At 40.2% G+C, this 22,052-nt stretch overlaps 1 protein-coding gene across 1 annotated transcript; it reads left to right on the forward strand.

Annotated features, from left to right (window-relative positions):
* Positions 1 to 112: 112 nt before the first annotated feature.
* LOC139709074 (pre-mRNA-splicing factor SPF27-like) lies at positions 113 to 11,526 on the forward strand. The gene is made up of 6 exons (XM_071621039.1): positions 113 to 234; positions 1,606 to 1,769; positions 2,570 to 2,731; positions 4,530 to 4,623; positions 10,456 to 10,493; positions 11,283 to 11,526. Exons 1-6 carry the CDS (start codon positions 160 to 162, stop codon positions 11,524 to 11,526), a joined length of 777 nt encoding a protein of 258 aa, XP_071477140.1. The 5' UTR covers positions 113 to 159.
* The last annotated feature ends 10,526 nt before the right edge of the window (positions 11,527 to 22,052 follow it).

Consider the following 22,052-nt stretch of genomic DNA (forward strand, 5'->3'; position numbering starts at 1 on the left):
TGCATGCACAGAGCACGCGTCCCGCGTTCACAGCACGGTGCGTGTAACACAGTTCACAACGGTGCACTGTGACTAGTGAGTAGTAAGTGTGAGTGTGATGTGAGTAGGTTCTCTCATATAGAATAACCTATAAAAAACAATCCTTAAACGCCAACAAGCATGGCCGGAGAAGTAATTGTCGATGCTTTACCGTATGTTGATCAAGGATATGATGAGCCTGGCGTGAGGGAAGCAGTAAGTATATTTTGTGTTGAGCTCAAAATGTTTGACAGTCCATTGAAATTGCATGACAAACATGAAAATAAATGAATGGGACCCGTGTATTTATGTGTAGTGTTGCTGTTGGTGCATGGTGCTGCATGCACGCTGCTGTTAACCTGGTAGAGTCTAGAGATGGTGTCTTGTCAATCAATCCACGAGAAACTCGAAGAAGAAAAAGGAGAAGAAGAAGAAGAAGAAAAGCAAGTGGCATATGACTATCTTATGAGACACACTAGATTGTCTAGAGTCTATAAGTATAATATGTGATTGTGATAAAAGCAGAGCTGTAAACAATTGTAGGGAAAGTACAGCTCATATAGAAACTATCTCCGCTCAGCGCTAGTGCTGCACTTCTTAAAGATCCCACAATTCTAAGCGGCAGCGTTTCACTTTTCGACTGAGAGTTGACTATCTTTAGTGTGTACAGTGTAGGATTTTTTATTTCATTTGATGTCATTACTGGAGAGGTGTTCCATGCAGATTCAGGCAAGTCTCCAGAGGCCAAGCTGGCAGCCTACTTTAGACCCCTAAAGCACAGAATAATAGGAACAAGAAAAAGAAAAAGAGAATAAGAATTACGATAGACAAAGGAGAAAAACTATGATGAGAATTGAGGCATGAAGAAATTGAAAGAATTATACAATACAGTCCAAACTTTTGTAATATGGCCATGTCAGGAGTCGGGACTGGCGCTCGCCCGGATATATTTGTAAGTGATTTGGCCGGATATATATGGGAGAAACGGTGTTTATGTATACATGGTAATGAGTGCAAGTACATTGTAAGCTGCTGACCCAATGGTAGCTACGTTACGTACATGTACCGGTATGTACAGGTACATGTAGTTGTGTACTCCGTAACTGTAGTGTAGATTTTGATAAATAGTGTAAATTTCATGTGTTTCTGTAGGGAATATCATAGGTATATTGCCTTCCATAGTTTTGTAGGAGTTTCAATTGTGTCTGAAATCACTTTTTTTTTCCTTCACTGCTTTCAGGCGTCCAGATAATAGAGAAGTCCGAGAAAGAGTAATTGAGGTTGGACTGTACTTGAATATCACCATTATGAGATATGTGATGTATTCTCAATATCAAAAGTTTTGTAAGTTTCCATTCATAGAATTAACTTTTCATGAAAACCATTCTATTAGCATATTTGAAATCCATTCTATTACTTAGCATTGACCGTTTTCAAGCACAAGTTTGCACTCGAAAGAAGAAAATGAGATCAAACTCAAAGAGCTGAGCTTTAGAATTTAGACACAGTGAGGCCATACTTGATTGACAAAAGTAGAAGTGTAATTCTACAACACATGGCCACCTCTCTCTCCAATGTTTTCCGCAGGCATATGCTCTGGTGGAGGAAGAAACGCGTCGTTACCGGCCTACCAAAAACTATCTTGAGCATCTGCCTGGCATCGACAGCACTCCTTTTGTCACCGAGGTCCTCAAGAACGAGTTTGAGCGAATGGCCATGAGGCAACCCATGGACATGCTGAGCATGAAGAGGTATGTGATTTCAAAGATATGATTGTCTATGATGATGATAATGTTAATATGAACACTTGTAATGTGCCAGTATCCATCATGAATAGGTACTCATGTGCTGAGAAAGGCAACAGAAAATATTTATAAAGAGGGACATGAGAAAAGGGACCAAAGAAATATTTACACATTGCTTATCCAAATTGATAATTACTCAGAGAGAACAGATTATGAATATTGTGTGGGAGTCTTTTACATGGAAATGGATATCATGTTACCCTACATGCCATGTGATTGCATACTATTTGTCTGAAGATCAAGGGAAAGATTTTTCCTGTGTGAAGTGTACATGCATATCCTCATGTACAAGTCATCATTTATGTGTCCAAGGTACATATCCTCATCATGATGATTTAGAATTAGTAACTATGAAAACTTTATTAAATATTTCTTGCATGAATTTATCATGCCCTTTGTGCTTTGGACTGAGGCTCCTTTTGCTCTCAGACTGATGCTAAATTTCCTGTTTTGATTAAAGCAAGAGATGTAAATCCCATGCACATCTTAATTTGCATATGTGTATGTATGTTAGTGCTGCTTATTTGATGTCCGGTCTAAAAATGTTGTTAACATGGTTTTGAGAAAGTTTAGTAAGTCTTTTATATGTTCTAAACATTGTATGATACAAATATAGCATGTTATGAATGTAACCTGTTATGGGATATCTGTTTCATTATGTACAGGTATTATGTTTTACTGGTAAATCAAAAGATGTCTGCCAAGATGCTAAGACTAAATGGAATGCTTGTTTATACTTCTGCTAGATATGAGCTGCCTCCCCCTCCCATTGGTAGGCAGAATGACATCACTGCGTGGACGGAGTGTGTGGAAAACTCCATGGCACAGCTGGAGCACCAGGCAGAGAGAGTCATCAACCTGGAGCTGCTCCAGAAGTTTGGGAGCCGCGCCTGGAGGGCACACAACGAGTAAGAGGCACTGGCTATGCAGTGCATGAACAACCTTAAAGGGGAAGCCCGACCTGAAATTTAGTTTGTGTGAATAGAAGGAGAATTAGAGGAACAGCACAGTTGAAGTTGAGCAAATACTGATCAAATCTGAGAGAGCTTTGATTTTTTTGAAGTTGTAATCAATCAAAAACAAGTTGGAAATCCCACTATGTCCCGTGCAGTCACCCTTGATATAATTCTGTACAACCCCTGCATGCAATTGTATAATCCATTATCAATTTTAAAAAAAAGAAAAAATGGCATTTTTGCACAGTGCAAGTGGACGTTGAGCTCACATGCTGCATCACTGAGTTACCAATTTGTGTTTGATTTATCACAACTTTAAAAAAAAATCATAACTTAATCTGAGTTTTAATTAGAATTTTCTCAAACCTTTATTAACTTGTTCCTCTAAGTTTTCGTCTGTTCACGCTAAATAATTTTCAAGGTGGCCTTCCCCTTTAAAGGATGAAACCCATCTCCATGTATAAGCTGACTGTTCACTCATCAAATAAAGTAGTCAATCAAACAAGAGCATTGAAAGTTTTATAGAAAATGGACCACCCCCCCCCAAAAAAAAAATGAATAAAATGAATAAATAAATAAAAATGAAACGGTTTTGAAATTCTAAGGAGATAGGGTCAAAACTGAGATACCTAGAAATATGGTAATTAAAAAGAGAGAAATATAGCAATTAATGTGCAACATGATGCACAAACCTTCATATTCAATGAATTTTAGAAGAAGTCAAATGCTTCTGTTAGGCATTTGAATGGAATCGACCTGCTGTATGGCAACTGTCTCTTCTGCAGAAGGACTTTAGCTTTGCCCAGTAGTATTTTCCTGCACTACAGTATACATGATGCTTCCATCTTCCTTTTTTTTTCAGTGGAATACCATGATTATACCCCCGCCAAACGAAGTTTGAAGGGGGTATATAGGAATCAGCGGGCGGTCGGGCGGTCAGGCGGTCGGTCAGGCGGTCGGCGGTCGGTCCGTTGCAAATCTTGCGTCGCGAACTACTTCCTCAGTTTTCAACCGATTCCCATAAAACTTGGCACAGATGTGTGCCTTGGGTTGTAGATGTGCAAGACGTATTTTTTGACAGTACCCAAAAGTACGTTGCCATGGTAACGGCATATTATGGGCAAAAATGGGTACAAATCTTGCGTCGCGAACTCCTCCCACAGTTTTTGATCAATTTTTATGAAATTAGGTACAGATGTTCATCTGAATATGTTAATGTGCAAGACACATATTTCCGCAGTGGCAAAAAGTGCGTTGCCATGGTAACGGCATGTTATTGGTAAAATATAGGGCAAAATGCTTCATGGCAAAACTGCTTCATCAGTGTTCTTCCAATTCTCATGGAATTCATATTGAATGTTTGTCTTAGGATATAGGTCAGCATGACACATTTCTTGACAGTGACAAAAAGTATGTTGCCATGGTAACAGCTCACATATTATGAGCCAAAATGATGGAAAATTTTGTGTTGCAAACTACTTCCTCAGTTTTTGCCCAATTTCCATGAAACTTGGTACAGATGTGTGCCTTTGGTTGTAGATGTGCAAGACGCATTTTTTGACAGTACCCGAAAGTACGTTGCCATGGTAACGGCATATTAATGGCAGAAGATCAAGGAAAGATCTTGCAGATTTAACTACTTCCTCAGTTTTTTGACCAAAGCTTATGAAATGTTGTTTGGCGGGGGTATAACCAGTCACTGTAGCGACATTTCTAGTTTTGTTTACCGCGGTATTTTATTTTTACTCAGAACACTTGTGAAGATGGTGGACAGCACACAGAGACAGCTCCAAGATGTCAGGAAACAGATCCAAGAAGTCAACTGGAAGAGAAAAAATAAGCAGGTGATTTATGCAGGCTACCTTTTTATGCATTTTAACTCTGGATTTTTCTTCATTTATTTGTGTGCCTTGTAGCAATGCTTAATAGAAAATGGGGATGTGACCTTGTAATAACTCACAGTTGCTGTTGTTGTTGTTGTTTTGCTGTTGTTTTTTTTTAAGTGGCTGCATGAAGCAGATGGTCACTATAGATGGCTGGCTACTTGGTTGTAAGGTGGACTACTTGTATTATTATAAAAACTCCTTGGGACCAGCGAATTTATTCTGTACATATCAAAAGAGCATCAGAGAAGTAATTGCATACAAAGAAGCTTTGAACATATGGACAAGAAAAATAATTGTTGATATAACAAGAATTTGTTCAATCTGTGTTCTTTACAGTGCTAGTCCTCTGTTGTGTTTCGTTAGTGAGTATCATTACACACCTTTCCACACCTTTCACTGCCACAGCTTGTTTGGGTAGCGGGTTTTTGCCTGATTCCCAGTTTCACCAGACTGTGCCATCTGCTTCTGTCATTTACAGTTCTCCTGTCCAGATCAGGCCAACATATGTCAGGGTTTATAGTATCAGACCACCTCTGATTTGGTCTTCCACCTCCCTGCTTCTACTCTCATTTCGAACACTCTTCTGATGTTTTCATCACTTTCATAGCAGCATACATGACCATACCATTCTAATCTATTCTTTCTCATGAGATCTTTGGTGGGCATCACTTTCACTTTATGTGTTATGTGTACATTCCTCCTGCACTCTTCTAGACTCATAATAGTGATTTTATTACGTAAGTCTCCGATCGAGACTACATGTCTCATCGGGTGTAATATGAGATCCCGCTGGTCACGTGTGTGGCAATTCGTTGGCGCGTTTTGTGTGTGTGAAAAGTATTTTTCACAACCCTCGAATATTCAAGAATTTCGCGGAAATTCTTCCTTTCGGACTTATCAGAATAATGAAAGAACAGAAGGATAGAAGATCCGCTGGCGTGGCCGCGGAAAAAGAAAACAAAGAGAAGAAAACTGACCGCGCAGCGGCAGAATCTTCGGGTGAAAACAGAGCAGCAATGGAGTCACAACAGGCGGTGAGTGCTAGCCAAGCTGACCGCGCAGCGGCAGCGAAAGGTACGGCTGCCAACACGGGCCGTGGACGGGGAGTACCGGCGGTGATGGAGGCTGGCGACCGCGCGGCGGTAGCGGCGACTCGGCCTCGGATTGCTACGAAATCCAACTCGTCAAAGTTGACAAATGATAACTTTGGGACCGTAAACAGTCGTCTTGATAGACTCGAAGGCTTGCTCTGTCAGTTCATGGAGGCTCTTCCCAGTAAAAGGGAAGGGGTGGCAGGCATGGGACATGCACAGCCAGACCGACATCTTGATCGCAGTGGAAGTGATTCAGCCTCTGCTTCAACTTCTAGCGTTAGTGCAGATTATGACTTGGCACATACAGAAGAAATGGATATTGAGGATGATGACATGGTGCATGCCTTGAGTGCAGGGCATAGCTCAGAGCTGGAGTCGTGCGTGGATAGGGCAGAAGCACAGACAGTACCAGCTTTTGCTGCTAAATTTGCGGTGGCATCAGATATTGGACAGCCTCTTGATGAGGAGCTAGCAAGCTCTGTCAACTACTTGATGAGCCATCATCTGGAAGAGAAAGTGCTCGATGAGACAAGTAGCAAATACCCAGTGCCGTCGAACTGTCGAGGGATCGACACCCTGAAAGTGAATCAGACGATCTGGGAAAACCTCTCTGCCCCTGTTCGTACGAAGGATGTGAAACTTCAGAGGGTCCAAAAATCCCCAACAAGAGGTATCTCGGCTTATGTCAGCCTGCTCGATCCAAGCAACGTATCTCCCGAACAGCAAGACGTTCTAGCTTTGTTGTGCAACGCAAACTTTGAGATGAATGCTCTTCGTAAAGAATTGATCAAGCCGGACCTGAACACGAAATTTACTCATCTCTGGAAACCAACAAACCCTGTAACCAAGTATCTCTTTGGGGATGACTTGGGCAAGCAAGTAAAAAGGACTTGCAAGACCGGAGTGATGAGAGGCGGGTTTAAAAGACCCAAGCCGGCCTATCACCCCTACCCAAGCCAGGGGTCTCAACGCAGATACAAGGAAGCTGGTTGGGTGTCGCGGACATCCTACGCGGATTCGCCAGGGAGCACATCTAGGCCTTTTTTAGGCCAACGAAACCAGTGGAGGAAGAGGACCCCACAACAAGCTCCCCATACGTTTACCCCGACAGCGTCTAGAGAGGGACGCCAAGCCCCACAGTACCGGAAGCTCGGCCAAGGGCAGGGCAGGATGAAATAGAGCAACTCCCAAACAGTGATGAGGTAAGGGAGACAATAACATCTAATGTCAATGATATTGCAGTCGGAGGTCGACTGAAGCTACATATGCACAACTGGGGAGAGCTTACATCTGATACATATATTTTGCAAGCTGTACAGGGCTACAAGCTTGAATTTGACCCAGCTAAATATCCCCCTTGTAGGGAAAAACCCCTTCATGAATTCAAAAGAAATTCTGAGGAAATGGCCTCGATTCAGGAAGAAATCAACAAGCTGGTTGAGAAAAATGTCATAGAAGCATGTGAACATGTAGAAGGGGAATTCATATCAAATATTTTCACAAGGCCAAAGAAGAATGGTGGCCTCAGGGTCATCTTGGATTTGACAGAATTAAACAAGAGTATTTTGTATCAGCATTTAGATGGATAATATCAAGACAGCTCTACCTCTTATTTCTCCGGGAGATTATTTAGCTTCAGTCGATCTCCGAGACGCATACTTCACGGTTCCTATCCACCCAGATTCTCGAAAATTCCTGAGATTTACATGGCAGGGAAGGTTATGGCAATTTCAAGCACTTCCCAATGGGCTTAGTTCAGCACCAAGGCTCTTTACAAAACTGCTAAAGCCTGTTTTGGCAACGCTCAGGGAGCAGGGCCACATTGTAATTGCATATCTAGATGATACACTTATCATTGCAAAAACTGCCGAGGAAATGCAGGCAGCAGTGAGCACAACTACTAAGTTGCTGTCAAATTTGGGGTTTTATTGTTCACCCTGAAAAATCAGTTTTAGAGCCTACTCATGTGATTACCTTTCTGGGTTTCAATCTGAACACTCTGGATATGAGTGTTAGGCTTCCAAAAGAAAAACAGGAGAACATAAAGCAGTCTTGTAAAGAACTGTTGGCTACTGAGAAACCTGTTATCAGAACAGTTGCAAAGGTTATTGGACAACTAGTGGCATCATTCCCAGCAGTACAATATGGCCCTCTCTATTATAGAGCCTTAGAGAAAGACAAGATTCTTGCCCTTGCAAGGAACAAGGGACATTTCGATAGGCATATGACCTTGTCAAGAGAAAGCATCCATGAAATTCAGTGGTGGATATGGAACCTTGAGTCACAGTTTAGCCCAATGCAGAGGGCAAAACCAGATGTGGAAATCCACACAGATGCCAGTGGTAAAGGCTGGGGGGCAACAAATCTGTGCACTTCAACAGGTGGCAGATGGAATAGTGATGAGTTGAAAGAGGCAAATCAGAATAAAATTAACCTGCTAGAAATGGTAGCAGTTAGTCATGGGCTAAAAGCCTTTTGCTCAGAGAAAAGGAGCAATCATGTACTTGTTAGAGCAGATAACATAACGGCTGTCGCATATCTGAACAATATGGGTGGCACAAAATCTCCTGAATGTAATCAAATGGCCATTGATATTTGGGAATGGTGTATTAGTAAGGACATCTGGCTTACAGCTGCTCACCTACCTGGGCGATTGAATATTGAAGCAGATCGCATGTCTCGAAAATTCTCGGACAGCACAGAATGGATGTTGAATAAGAGCATATTTCAACGAATAATCAGGAGATTTGGTGTGCCTGAAATTGACATGTTTGCCTCCCGCCTGAATAAACAGGTAGACCGATATATTTCTTGGAGGCCTGAACCAGAGGCCTGGGCAGTAGATGCCTTCACAGTTGATTGGAGTCAGTGGGAGTTTTATGCCTTTCCCCCATTCAATCTAGTGCCAATGTGCTTGCAGAAAATTCAGAAGGATAAGGAATGTGGGATTTTAGTGGTGCCCAATTGGCCAACACAGGTTTGGTACCCTATCCTTAAGAGTATGCTGGTTGAGGAACCCATGTTAATTCGAAAGAGTAAGACATTATTATGTCAACCAGTTTCAGGCACCCCACATCCTTTGAATAATCACTTGTCTCTATTATGTTGCAGGCTTGGAAGGGACTTTACGCAGAGCAGGGCCTCACACAAAGGATCCACTAAAGCACAGTACCAGGTGTACATCAGAAAATGGAAAAGATTTTGTGCAGAGAGACACATTAATTATTTGAATGTCCAAGTTTGTGATGTCCTTGCATTTCTTACAAATATGTTAGACAAAGAAAAAGTTGGATACAGTAGCCTGAATACAGCCAGGAGTGCCCTTTCCACGTTTCTCATAGTTGATGGTGGACGACAGCCTCTTGGGTCGCACCCACTTGTAAATAGGTTTATGAAAGGAGTTTTTCATTTAAAGCCGCCTGCTCCTCGCTACTCTTCTATCTGGGATGTTAAAGTCGTCTTGGACTACCTCAGAAAGCTGTCTCCATCCAAGGCACTTAATCTGAAGCAACTTACTCAGAAATTGACTATGCTGATAGCACTTGTTTCTGCACAAAGGGTGCAGTCTCTTCATGTTATCCACCTGGACAGGATGAGGTGGAAAAAATCATCTGTTGAGATTTCTTTTGAGAACACACTGAAACAAAACAAGCCTGGAAATACGGGATTCAGTGTCACACTAAATGCGTACCCTCCAGATAGGAGATTGTGCATAGTGAATTATATGAAAGAGTATGTGCAGCGGACACAGAATCTAAGAGGGATGGAGAGACATTTGTTAGTAGCTTATAAGAAGCCTCACCATCGTGCATCAAAGCAAACAATTGCACGTTGGATTAAGACTGTCCTACATGACGCTGGTGTCGATACACAGATCTTCAGTGCTCACTCCACAAGGGCGGCCTCTACGTCAGCAGCACAAAGGAGTGAGGTGCCTGTGTCAGAAATCCTCTCAAGGGCTGGATGGGTGGCTGAGAAGACATTCCGCAAGTTTTATTGCAAGCCCTTACAAGATACTAACCAATTTGCCCAGGCTTTACTGAAAATGTGACTTGGCAACTTCAGTCTGCATATGGAATGGCAGTCTGCACAGAGTGCACACGTATGTCTGTCTGTAGTGATGCCGTTGATGGCTTACAGATGTATTGTTCTGTACGTGACTACAGGGCTTTGAAATCTCATATTACACCCGATGAGACATGTAGTCTCGATCGGAGACTTATGTAATAAAATAGGAAGATTAAATGAGAACTTACCTGTTTGAAATTTAATCTTGATTTTATAAGTAAGTCGTAGAGAAGAGACTACATCCCTCCTCTTCCCACCCTGCGACTTACGTAGCCTTATGCAGGTAAAGTTCTCAACATCTTCATCTTCCTATCAATATATCCTGTAGTCTCGTACAGCTTTAAAAAATTGCCACACACGTGACCAGCGGGATCTCATATTACACCCGATGAGACATGTAGTCTCTTCTCTACGACTTACTTATAAAATCAAGATTAAATTTCAAACAGGTAAGTTCTCATTTAATCTTCCTATTATCGTCACTGCTGAATAAATCAGATTGTATTGATAAGCAGAGCTTGAGCAAAGAGGTTTAGAAGAACAAAGCAATGTAAATATCAAGGATAATTGACTGAGGACATTTTCTCTTCCTTTTCTCTTTTTTTTTTTCTCGTTCTGTGTTGTTTAGACTGCATCTGGGCCTGAATTGACAAGACTGCAAGAGAGGTAAGATGGCATAGATGATTTTCTAATAATGCAGATAAGAAGTTGTATTTGTTATCATGGCGTCCAGATGATGGAATCATGATTGAACTGTCTCAGTTGCGAGCTCTTCTAAGCTGATAAAAGTATGTTTTTAATGATCATCAAGCCAAACACTATCATGTTGATAAAGTAAAACAGCCATGTTTGCATGCCTGATAACTACATCTATTTACCTAGACCCAAAATTTGCTGGTAAACACCCCATGATTTATTATTACAGTTATGAGTCTGTTTCTTGTCCCTTGGTACTGTTATTACAGTGTACAGTGTGAAATGCTTGGGCATAATGGCTAAAAGCCTTTTGATCAAACTCATTAAATGATAACTGCTTACAAGTAAATGGATTCACTAATAAACAGTCAAATGTGCACAGAAAGTCCATTGAAGGGAAAATATAACAATGACAATTATGGAAAGATGAACCTAGTGTACACAGTATTGGTAGCTATTCTGCACATATATATTTTAGTGGTCCCATTCATACACTATCATGTGTGGTTAGAAACTCACTGATTTATGGATCACGATAAGGTTGCAGCTAGTGCTATGAGACAGATAGCTGTTGTGTACAGGAATTATTTAATGGGCTTTTACAGCAAGAGAAATTGTTGTGACCTTTGTGGTATATTGGATGTTGTACACATGTGACCAAAATGAGAAATTAGACTGGACAAAAGACACTGAGTATCTGCGTAACCTTTGTAATATATAGATAACCAATCTGACACTAGTCTGACCCTCCTTTTGCAGCTGGGCCGGTCTTGTGACCAAGAACTACGAGATCGAGCGAGCCTGCCTCGAGCTGGAGTACGACATCGAGAAGCTGAGGCAGCAGGCGGACGTCATGAAGCCCCGCCCGGAGATGGAGTACGTGCAGGGCCAGGGAGAGGATGACATCCATCATTACCATGGCGACGTCAACATGGAGGAGAGCGAGGAGGAAGGGGATGAGGAAGACTATGAGGACCGTGATGAGTATCAGGCATCGAGATGATTGCCATCAAGATGATCATAGTGACTGGAAAGGGTTTTCCCCTGTATGATATGGAACCTCTGACGTAATGCAGGGTATTACGTACAATATTTCTTCCACTTGCCCAAATGGACGTTTTGGCCATGGCTGCTTGTTTTTAAGAGGCAACTGTCCATTCATGTTACTTGCCCCAGGCCAGTGAATTTCATTGCCCCGGGCCAGTGGGCAAGTGGTTTTGTAGCACCTTGCCGTGGGCAACTTCTTTCGAAGTGAGTGACATTTGGAAGCTGGACAAAAATTATTTTCCTCCTTGAGATGTGATGCATGTTACTTCTGCAGGGTGGTCCACAACTTGAAATTTTAGCATGTTGCAGGGGGAAAAAAGTGATATTGCGCATGAAAGTATGTGCGCGAAGCGCACATCACGAGCGCGAAGCGCGAAGTCCCTTGCGGCCGGGGTCCAGGGCCCGCTTAAGGGCCCTGGAAGCTCTGGGGTTCTAGATGCTCTCTGGTGCTATCTTAGCCTTATTTTGAACACTTTGATCACCATGATCACTCTGCAATGCCAGGATAAAAATCATTAATATTTGAAAAATTATGTTTAATTGTTTGATTATGACATAAGATTTTAAATTGTTCTTGAAATGTTAATATATCGTCCTACTCCTTACTCATAAGACCTTTTGAATATATCTTGAATAGATATACTCCTCAATGGGGATGCTATGATAAATGACAAGGACATCTTGAACTTGTACTACAGTACAGCACACTGACTGTCTTTAATATTATTTACTTTCAGTTTCACCAGGGAGGAGCCACCTCCCTGGTTTCACATTGAAATGCCAAGATAACTGTGTACTCACAAAGTAGATGAGATGAGTGTAGAAAAGTGAGAACTGCACTTTTGCAGCCTACTGGTAAACAGACGTTTAGTTAACTTGAATGACATTTAACAAAAACTCAGATCTAGATAATTCTATCCACAATAAGCCTTTCCAGAGAGAAATTAAATTTCCAAAGTACAGAGCTGCCAACCTTTGGAAGCAAAAATTAGTACTCAGCAGCTGCAAAATTCGTATTTTCCCACCAGAATTCATATTTTTTCAATCTCCTTTTTTTTTTCTTTTTTGCTATTTTGAATTAAACTTGTCAACTTATGAGGCCTACAGGCTCTAAACATAACGTTATGACACATGCCGAAGGATCGAGCTGGTCACCAGCACGATAAAGATGCCAAACTACGCAATGTTCAGCGTTGATTGATTGCTTTCTCGCAATGAATGTGTACAAGTGCAAGTACAACTGTATGTACCTCCAAAAACTTGCTGGGCTGATTATGGAAGCTTCCACTATCTAGCAGGGGACGGGGAATGCTTTCATCTTCTCAAGAGAGCTTCTGTGTGAGCGGATGCAAAACTCTGTTCTGTGTTTCCAATTATTGTTTACTATCTAAACATAATCATGCGTTGTTTTCAGGCTTTTTTATTTTATTGGATTTTAAATATCAGTATTTTCAGAAGTATTCCAATTCCTTTTCCCCTGACTGGAATCGGAAATTCTGCTATAACGATGATCGCAAAATGCCGCGCTGTGTGTGGAAGCGCCGATGCAAACACGTGGCTTCACGTTCAAAATGAAATGGTGCTAGACGGGTTCTCCAGCACTTACCGAAACTTAGTTTTCACTTTAAAGGAATGCGCCATGTGCTCGATCCTGCCTGTAAGAGGTTACTGCAAGTTCGATGGATCGAATGCGCCATAGCTGAGCTGAGCTGAATGGCTTGTTTACGGTAAACATGCAGTTTACGTTCGATACGAAGAAATCATTACGCCTTTCACGAGAGAAAAACACACAAAACAAACAAACAAACAAATAAACAAACAAAATACACCCACGAACGAATGTTGATAGCCAAAACTTTGAAAAGTAATAAGCAGTTTTGATGAGCGTGAACTGGAATTAATTGTCATTACACGTTGTATTAAACCAGGTGATGACTGCATCTCACTGGACCTACAATTGTACTCGTAGTGAATTTGTCTGGTCATACGAGACCTTTAATTCATGTATTTCTGTGATTGCATTTTTAATTGACTGAATAATCAATCCTTTTTTTATTGTTCAGGGAACATTAGATATTCGATCAAGTACACTATAATCGACTGTTCGATGTTTCCTACTATGCGCCAAAAGAAAGGCTATAGAAATAGAATCATGATATCTTTGCAATGATTCCTTTAATTCAACTAATGAGCTGGTTCTTCGATCGATATTTCCAGGATATTTACACGCTGTTTATTCCAGTGCGCGCATTCTTTCGTCTGGCACGCACCTGGGTGTGGCACCTGCTTTTGTGGAAATTTCCACAAGGGAGAGGGGTGGGGTGTCAAGTTTCTTCTAGCCGAAGAGACTGCATACACGATCTCTTCGCTTTTATTTATTGTCATTCGTGCTTTCCCCTTATTCTTTGCTGATATTGAACATTTAGATTGAACTTTACGAAGGTTGCCATAGCACGTGGTTCTTTTTGTTGTGAGGTGTATGTAATTTCTTTTTTTATCATTCTTGAGAGGGGAAAGGAGAGTAAGGGGGAAAGAAGAGTAAGAGGGAAAGGGAAATAAACAAACGTCACGTACGCTCAGCATTCACAGGAATCCGTCTTTTTACACCAGTCACCAGCATAGTTATCATCATCACCATCAGACATCACTCAAGATCATTTTAGCCTTTTCCTATCAACATTAAGAAACACGCATAGGCCCTAATCCCTCGAGATAAATACCTAGGAAAATAAATAACAAATACAAAGTATCAACACCTCCCAACAACACAAACATTTTTATTTAGAAAATACAACAAACAGCACATCGAAGCGGCTGCTGGGATCAAACTCCGAGCTCCGTCGCTTCGATTCGAAAAAGTATTGCAGCGAAGCGGAGAAATCGCCGTTACAAAAATAACAGTGCGAGACACGGAATTACGTTTAATTACTTCAAAGTATAAAGGGAACGGATAAAGTGATATAAAAGGGAAGAAATCGTACCAAACGAGGTGCGAGAAACGACAGAAATTAGTTTAGTAGTAAACTTAGGCCCTAGCAAAATTTTGCAGCACCGAAAGCTACGCGAAAATGAATACACATTGGAAACTCGGTATTGCGACGAGATCCTTGGGATAAATTCAACTTCGGCGCTCGAGTAAAATCTAACTTACTAAAGGTTCAAATGGAACGCATGGCTTTTTAGAGAAAAACTAACCCGCTGAATCTACCAAAAAAAAAAGATTAAACAATTTGCATTTGCTTACTCCATCGTTCGTTTTTGTTTTTGATTTTTTTTTAACGAAAGATGGAGGTAATTTTCTCTCTGCGGCAATGCTTTGAACGCATCTAATTTTGCGTAATTGCTATTGCCGATGGCAAGCTTCCTATAGAATTGATACGAATCCTTTCAAATATACGAAACAAAGTCTAAGAAAAAATCCTGGATATCCTGACGTTGAATTCCAGTGGTATCATAAATCCTTCTCACTACCAAAATTTAATCATCTGTTCCTTGCGCCATTTTACCAACCAACCGTTCCTGAAATTTCATCCTAATCTGTTCCCAACTTTTGACCTATTTTGCGAATAGAGAGACAGACAGGCAGACAAACGAACAGACAAACCAAAGCAGCAAAAAAAAAAATATATATATATATAAAATACAACCTTTGGCGAAGGGGGGCATGCATTTCATATCGTTTGTTTTTGCGTAACCCGACAACAAGCGTGACAACAAGCGAGCACGTGTCAGCCTTCCTCAGCCTCCCTCGGCCTCCGACCCTCTCTTTCCGTCCTCTCTCTCCCTCTCACATGCATACAGGCGGCTGTCTGTGCCGCTGCATAGGTGTTACTTCACACAAATTGCTGTGTGTGTGGATCCCGAATCAGAGCGCAATCCCATAGCATACACATGTGAGCAGGGAGGTGAGGGAGATAGTGAGCAAGTGTGTGATGTGGTGTTGTGCGAGACTGTTGTACTGATAGCTGGTTGTTGAGCCGCGTTGTGTTGTGATCGGTGCGGTGACTGTGGATAAACTTTTGGCGCTTGTAAACTGCTGCTCCTTTCAACAAGGAGCACTCTCGTAAGTCATTTGCGAGTTAGTTACTTTTAGCATGTCGCAGTTTTATTGGCATGGCGCTTAGAATGTCGCAAGTTTTGAAGGATGTCGCGCAAAAATTTTAGCATGTCGCAGCGACATGCTAAAACCCCTCGTGGACCTCACTGCTTCTGTGCAGAGATGCCACTGTGTACGCCATATATTTCACAAATTTTGCATGTCAGGCGCTATTCTCGAATTTACCAACATGCGAAGATATCTGTGCTTCCTAAATGACTGCAACATGCACATGCATGTGTACTGTTACGCAGTTCACAGTACATAAAAAAAACACAGTTCAGTTGGTCTAAGTCTTGGCCTACCTTCTGTGTGAATGGATGCGCATGCTTCTTCCTCAAAATGAGTGAATGATAGCGTTTTTCCTTCCATTACTCTACGTTACGATCTTGAATTTCACCACCTGTCGGAAAGCAAATTTGTGCAGATGTTAAAGGTTGATACAAGTTCCTTCCACAAAATTTCCCAGACATTTTAGCCGAAAAAAAAAATTTTCTGCCAGATCACACGTACAGTACTTGTGGAAACTGTGTTGCGCAAGAAGTGGGATACTTTTCAGTGTACAAATATGTTGGTATGTATAGAAATGTAAATAAATTAGCAGGGACTAGTCATCTTTCTGTGTGAGTGTATACTGTACATGTATATAAATTTATTGTCACTGTGAACACATGCTCTCTAAGTGAACTTGAGGGAGAGATAAAGAGGAGACAGGAATTGTCTGTGGTCATAAAAATGTCTTGAATCCAGTATTCCAAATTCTTCACTGTTTGTGAAATGACCCAGTGAAGTTTAGAAACATTGTAAATTTATAATTTGTATGGTTTGTAATAAATCTCTTGAATTGAATGGAGTTTTACAGTCTCTTTTTCTTTCTCCAGTTTGGCTGTACGGGAGAACTTTGTTATAAAGAGATCTAAAAGCAATGACAATTACCTTGTTATATCAAGTTTCACACTATGTCAGGTAAAACACACACACACACACACACACACACACACACACACACACACAAGGACAAAGCAATATAAAGAGTTTGGACCTGCAAAATTACCTAGTTTTATTACAGATTGATATTTATACGTATCTGATCTCTACAAAGTTCCACTGTACATGCTTCCTTGTGTTACATAGCCCTGCAAGAGAGCGAGGGAGTGTGTGTGTGTGTGTGTGCTTATATACTGTGTATGTACCAAAAAGATGGGAGTCTGGATGCTACAAGGGCCAATTTGCACTATAATAAGGACAGTTTGGATGCTATAATATTGTTGCATTTATGATGGTGAAGAATCATAAATTTTCATATTTCAACATCTCTCCAATATCTTTGTACATTATTTTTGCAGTAGTTTAGTAGAAAGTAAAATTTGCTAATAACTATATTCACCATTTACCGTATCCTTATACATGGGCACACACCTTATTTTCACACATACACACATTAACATATTTCCATGCACACATAGTCATTTTTCACTTTTTTTGTTTTGTTTGGAATGCGTGTAAGATTGTTTCTACACACACATCACAATTTTCCTCATTTTGATACTCTTGCTTGTTTTCAAAAGCTACTATGCTGACTGTTGCAAGACAACCACACAACTTGATGCGTATACCTGCGTACGTACATACGATGTACATTTATTGATCAGACGGGATCTGTGAAGTACTTTTCTTGGACATGAATACAAGCATGCAAGCTTTGACTATGACCTACAGTAATTTCAGTTATCGAGTGATTCTATTTTACACCAAAAAAAAAGGGACATACAGTGTATTTTTATTAGTCTATACAATGACCTTAGAATACTGAAGTGCAAAAGCATACTAGTGCAATACCTACTAATCACCTTGCAGTGTAATACTGTACATGTTTCAGGGCAGATTTGTCTGTTTTGTGTTTTGTTGTGTTATCACACAGTGCAGAATTCATTTGCAAAGTGGAATGCCGGTAAACCATATAATCTCCCACAGACCAGTGTTACACACGTGAGGCCCAAACCTACAACCACTGTCCTTTGAAAATGCTAATTTGCCAAAGATATGGAAATTAACTCGGAGGTAAGAATAGAAATGGTGCAAAATAGGTGGTGATTGTTCCTACTCTGAAAGATAACCATTCCTTCTAACATCAGTCAACAGACTTAAATTACACATACAAATCTCTATCACCTGGTATATTGGTAGTTGTCTGGGCTCGTGTAGTACGAAAGGTCAATAGGAAAAACAAAGATGTGAATGTGTGCTTGTATGACTGTGTAGAATACTATACATATAAGACGGAAAAAATGTCCCATGATTCCTCTGTAGGTAAAAGTCCCTGTCATTTTCCTCTTAAATATATCAGACCATAAACTGTACTTCCTGGGTAACATACAACAATTAGTAGTTACTCTCATAACCTAATCGCAGAGTTTATGCATGTTTGAAGAACACATACAAAACTGACAGATATAAACAATTACAGTAACCAAATGCGTCTTTTCCTCGTGCAAGGTACAGCTTGCAGATGCATGGGCATACAAGATTAAGCAGACCGGACTATTTTCAAAAAAATCATTACCCTCCACATACAGCTTCTATGAGCAACTAAAGTAAAAATCAGTTGCATCATTCACACTCAAAATGTCAAGGTTTGAGTAAAACGCATGTACTTTGTTGTCCAGTATAAAGGGAGGGGTGAAGAAGAATGAGATGATTATGTCATTCCAATGGCATCAAGACAACTGATTTTTTTTTTTTCTTCAAGTAATGACCCTATGTGTGCTTTGAGTGCTGATTGGCAAAAAAAAAAAAAAAAAACTTCACAGCCTTCGTTGCACACATCTATCAAAAGTCCCTGTCACAGAAAAGATTAACAGAACAAGGTCTGCAAGGACCTGAATGTCTCACTAATGGGACAGGTGTAGAGACACAGGACTGATCGACGATCCTCTTTATCATCACTGCTATCAAAGTACCACACTTTACATCATTCCAATGGTTATGACAGACAGTACATTTTGCAATTATCAGATATGGAACACCCTTACAGTTTAAGAAGAATGTCCCTAACATGCCTAGTACATGATTACATTTGCAAAACAATTTTTGACATGTTCATATGCATTATACCATTCAGAATCTGCACTCTTTGAACAAATATTGTATTGATTCATTCTACTCCAGTGTGATCTTATTTTAATTTCTACACCAAAGCATCCTCAGCTATGCTGTACTGTGCTTTCCGGCATTATATTCAGACCCCATCAAAAATCTTGCTTGCAGGATGAGAAAATGTTTGGAGTACATGAAATGTACATTGCTTCTCAAGGCATTAGGTTTTCCATGTGCACATGTCATGATTAAACACACCAAAAAAAATGTCAGTAATGCTGAACAAGATCTCACCTGTCCATAAATAATGAATTTGTCTCGCATGTAGAAAGCATATCATATTTCGTCACAAGTTTCGCTGTCCTCACGAAACCACAATATTCACCATCGTTTCACGAATTGGATTATGACAAACAATGTGGATAGTGAAGTACCCTTGAACTACAGTGACTTTGTGAGCAGTCAGTGTGTCCACTAATACAATACCTCAAAACCTTTTCCATCAATTGTACAGCTGATATGAAATTAGCTTTCTGCATAAAAGTCATGCAACCAAGTCCATACACAAACAAAAGTATAATAACAATTCTGATTAAACAAAACAAAACAACAAAATGAGTGTTAGCTGACAAATGCCCTTCCTATAAAGTAAATGCAGTAAAAGTAAACAATATACAATATAGGGAAAAAGAGATAAAAATAATGCTTTCATATGAATCCATCATATCTTAGAATTCTTGTGTGTATGAAAGAGTTTCTCACTGATCAGAAACAAAATTGCACCAGAGCATATTCGTCGATGAGTCTCGGGCTAATATAATTCACAGAATGAGAACCTTCCATGCTCCTTTAAGTCCAAATTCATGAAGGTGTTACAATTGAAACCATGGTTTAAACCATGGACAAAGACCGCAGTTTTGTATGGGGCGCCAAGTGTCGCATGGCCCATTTCGTTATGAAATCAGTCATTTCGTAATGTTAACATTACGTCGATGAAATGATTATTTCGTTAATGAAATGACTGATTTCGTAACGAAATAGGCCATGCGACACTTGGCGCCTCATACAATACTACGGTCTTTGTCCATGGTTTAAACCATGGTTTCAATTGTACAACCTTCGTGAATTCGGGCCAAAGTGTTTTGTAATCTCAGATCAAACATGAACATAGTATGAGTGCATCTCTAAATTTGTAACTTCCTCCTAATCACGTCGGAATTCCTAAATTGCTTGTCCTCACATACAGCATACGATAATTAATATAGATATAAATATACACACACACTTACACATAAAACAGTTGTCATGTCGATCATATAATCTGTAAAATAATTTACTTTGACTGAAAGAGCTACTGTTGGTCTCTGTACAGAAATAACTCTGAAAAGAACAATATCTGTACATTTGTGAGATGACATCAGGTGAGAGGAGGTACATTTGTGATGAGTGCAATAAATAGATGAGTTGAAAATATATAATATATGACTATTTCAAACATGCGGGCCCTCCTCTAATCACGTTACAAGGCACTACTGTCAGCAATATATACAACTAAAAACATTCGTAACAAGGATCAACCACTGCCATCATAATATCATCAATTTTCAGTCAACGACTGCTATTCAGTGATTCTATAATTTTGTGGGAAAGAATATAAAAGAATGGACAGTTTTATTTTTTCTGGGTCCATTAGTTGAAGAAAATATCACTACCTACAAATGTAGCCCATGGGGAGGGGAAGGGGTGCTTCCTAAAGCATTTCACTTGCAGACCACAATCTTTTTTTTTCATTCATTGCCAAATCGACTTCGACACTATTGTAGAACCATGCACATTTGAAAATGAAGGGATGCATCATTCAAAATGTGAAAACGGATGCAATTCACATTCCTCATCCTTCAAATATCAAAATCTGAAGGAACAATTAACAAGTTGTATGATTTTGAATTTGCATGAGATCAAACGGGGGGAAAAACTGGGGGGAAACTTGAGTTATTACTTCCTTGCAGGGTTCACAGTACCCCCGAATTATGACATCCATGTAGGCAATGTTGTTTGCAAACATTTCTATGGCAGCCGCACAGAAAATAGAGCAGAAGTAAAAGTCTGTATAGGGCAGGTGACTGCTTCACTTGTACAGGAGACACTGTGTGTTTTATCTGTAATGCTTCCCAGTTAAGCATATCGTCGGCCTTATGCCAAAAGGGCCTTAAAGAACTTCCCCTGTTGTGCCAATTAAAAGGGCACTAATAGTGTACAAAGTCTATAGTGTTAAGGGCCTTTTGGCATAACAGTGGAAGAGGTTTAAGGCCCTTTTGGCATAAGACCAAAGATATGTGTTGGCAGTTAAATGTAGATGACTACTTTTGTTACTTCCCTAGATTTTTGGCATTTTGTGGCTTGACTGATTACCACAACAGTCAGCAATTTGAACTCTGACCTTGGGAGCAATAAGAATATCTCCAGAATTTGCGTGTTTATATCTTTCCATTTGTAGCACTGGGTATCATAAAATTCAATCCACAGTGCCATAGCACTCTAAACAATCACAAATCCAAACACTTTAATTAAAGAAAACAACCTCAAACGCTCGCCAACTTGCATTTCATGACGAAATTTTCAATAAATGCTTTCATTCTGAGAAATTTCCATGAAAATTGTTTCTCACTCTGCTATACAAACACACACTCCCCTTTCCCCTTTCTTGATAACATGGGAGATCAGTGGATGCATTACTGTTCATTCGGAGGTTGCATAGCATTAAATCACATATTCTGTGCTACTTCATATCGTCCTGCATGATAACAGACATTGATCCCGTAAATGAATTACCCATAGCAAATTTAACCAAAAATACCCATAAAACACTGAAGGACCCACATGGATGTAACAACAAAACAAATGCATGTAACCTTTGATGGTCTGGTGCTCACTGTTTGCATGAAATTCCCCCAAACTCTGAAGTCAGAAATAGAACCCTTAACCGTGGGAGTGTACTGAGGCAATATCTTTTATTTTGCCTCTAAACTGACGAAACGTCAATCACTTTGCAGTTTTTACATGTCACTTCCAGTAGATAGATATTAAAGAGCGGTGAAAATAAATCACTACATGACCTGTAGACAGTAGAGATGGCTGGCCTATATGAATGCACATAGGAGGAATACTTGCTATACAGAAGGATTACACAGGAAACCAACGGGCAGCACACCTTTTGCAATTTGTAATCACTGGAAGTACTATAGTATTTCACTCTACCTGGTCTCTAATATTGCTTTCTGGCATTTCAC

This window comes from Diadema antillarum, unplaced genomic scaffold (assembly GCF_040938485.1).
Source record: "Diadema antillarum isolate AM-2024a unplaced genomic scaffold, OU_Dant_1.0 seq00001404_RagTag, whole genome shotgun sequence".
Taxonomy (NCBI): domain Eukaryota; kingdom Metazoa; phylum Echinodermata; class Echinoidea; order Diadematoida; family Diadematidae; genus Diadema; species Diadema antillarum.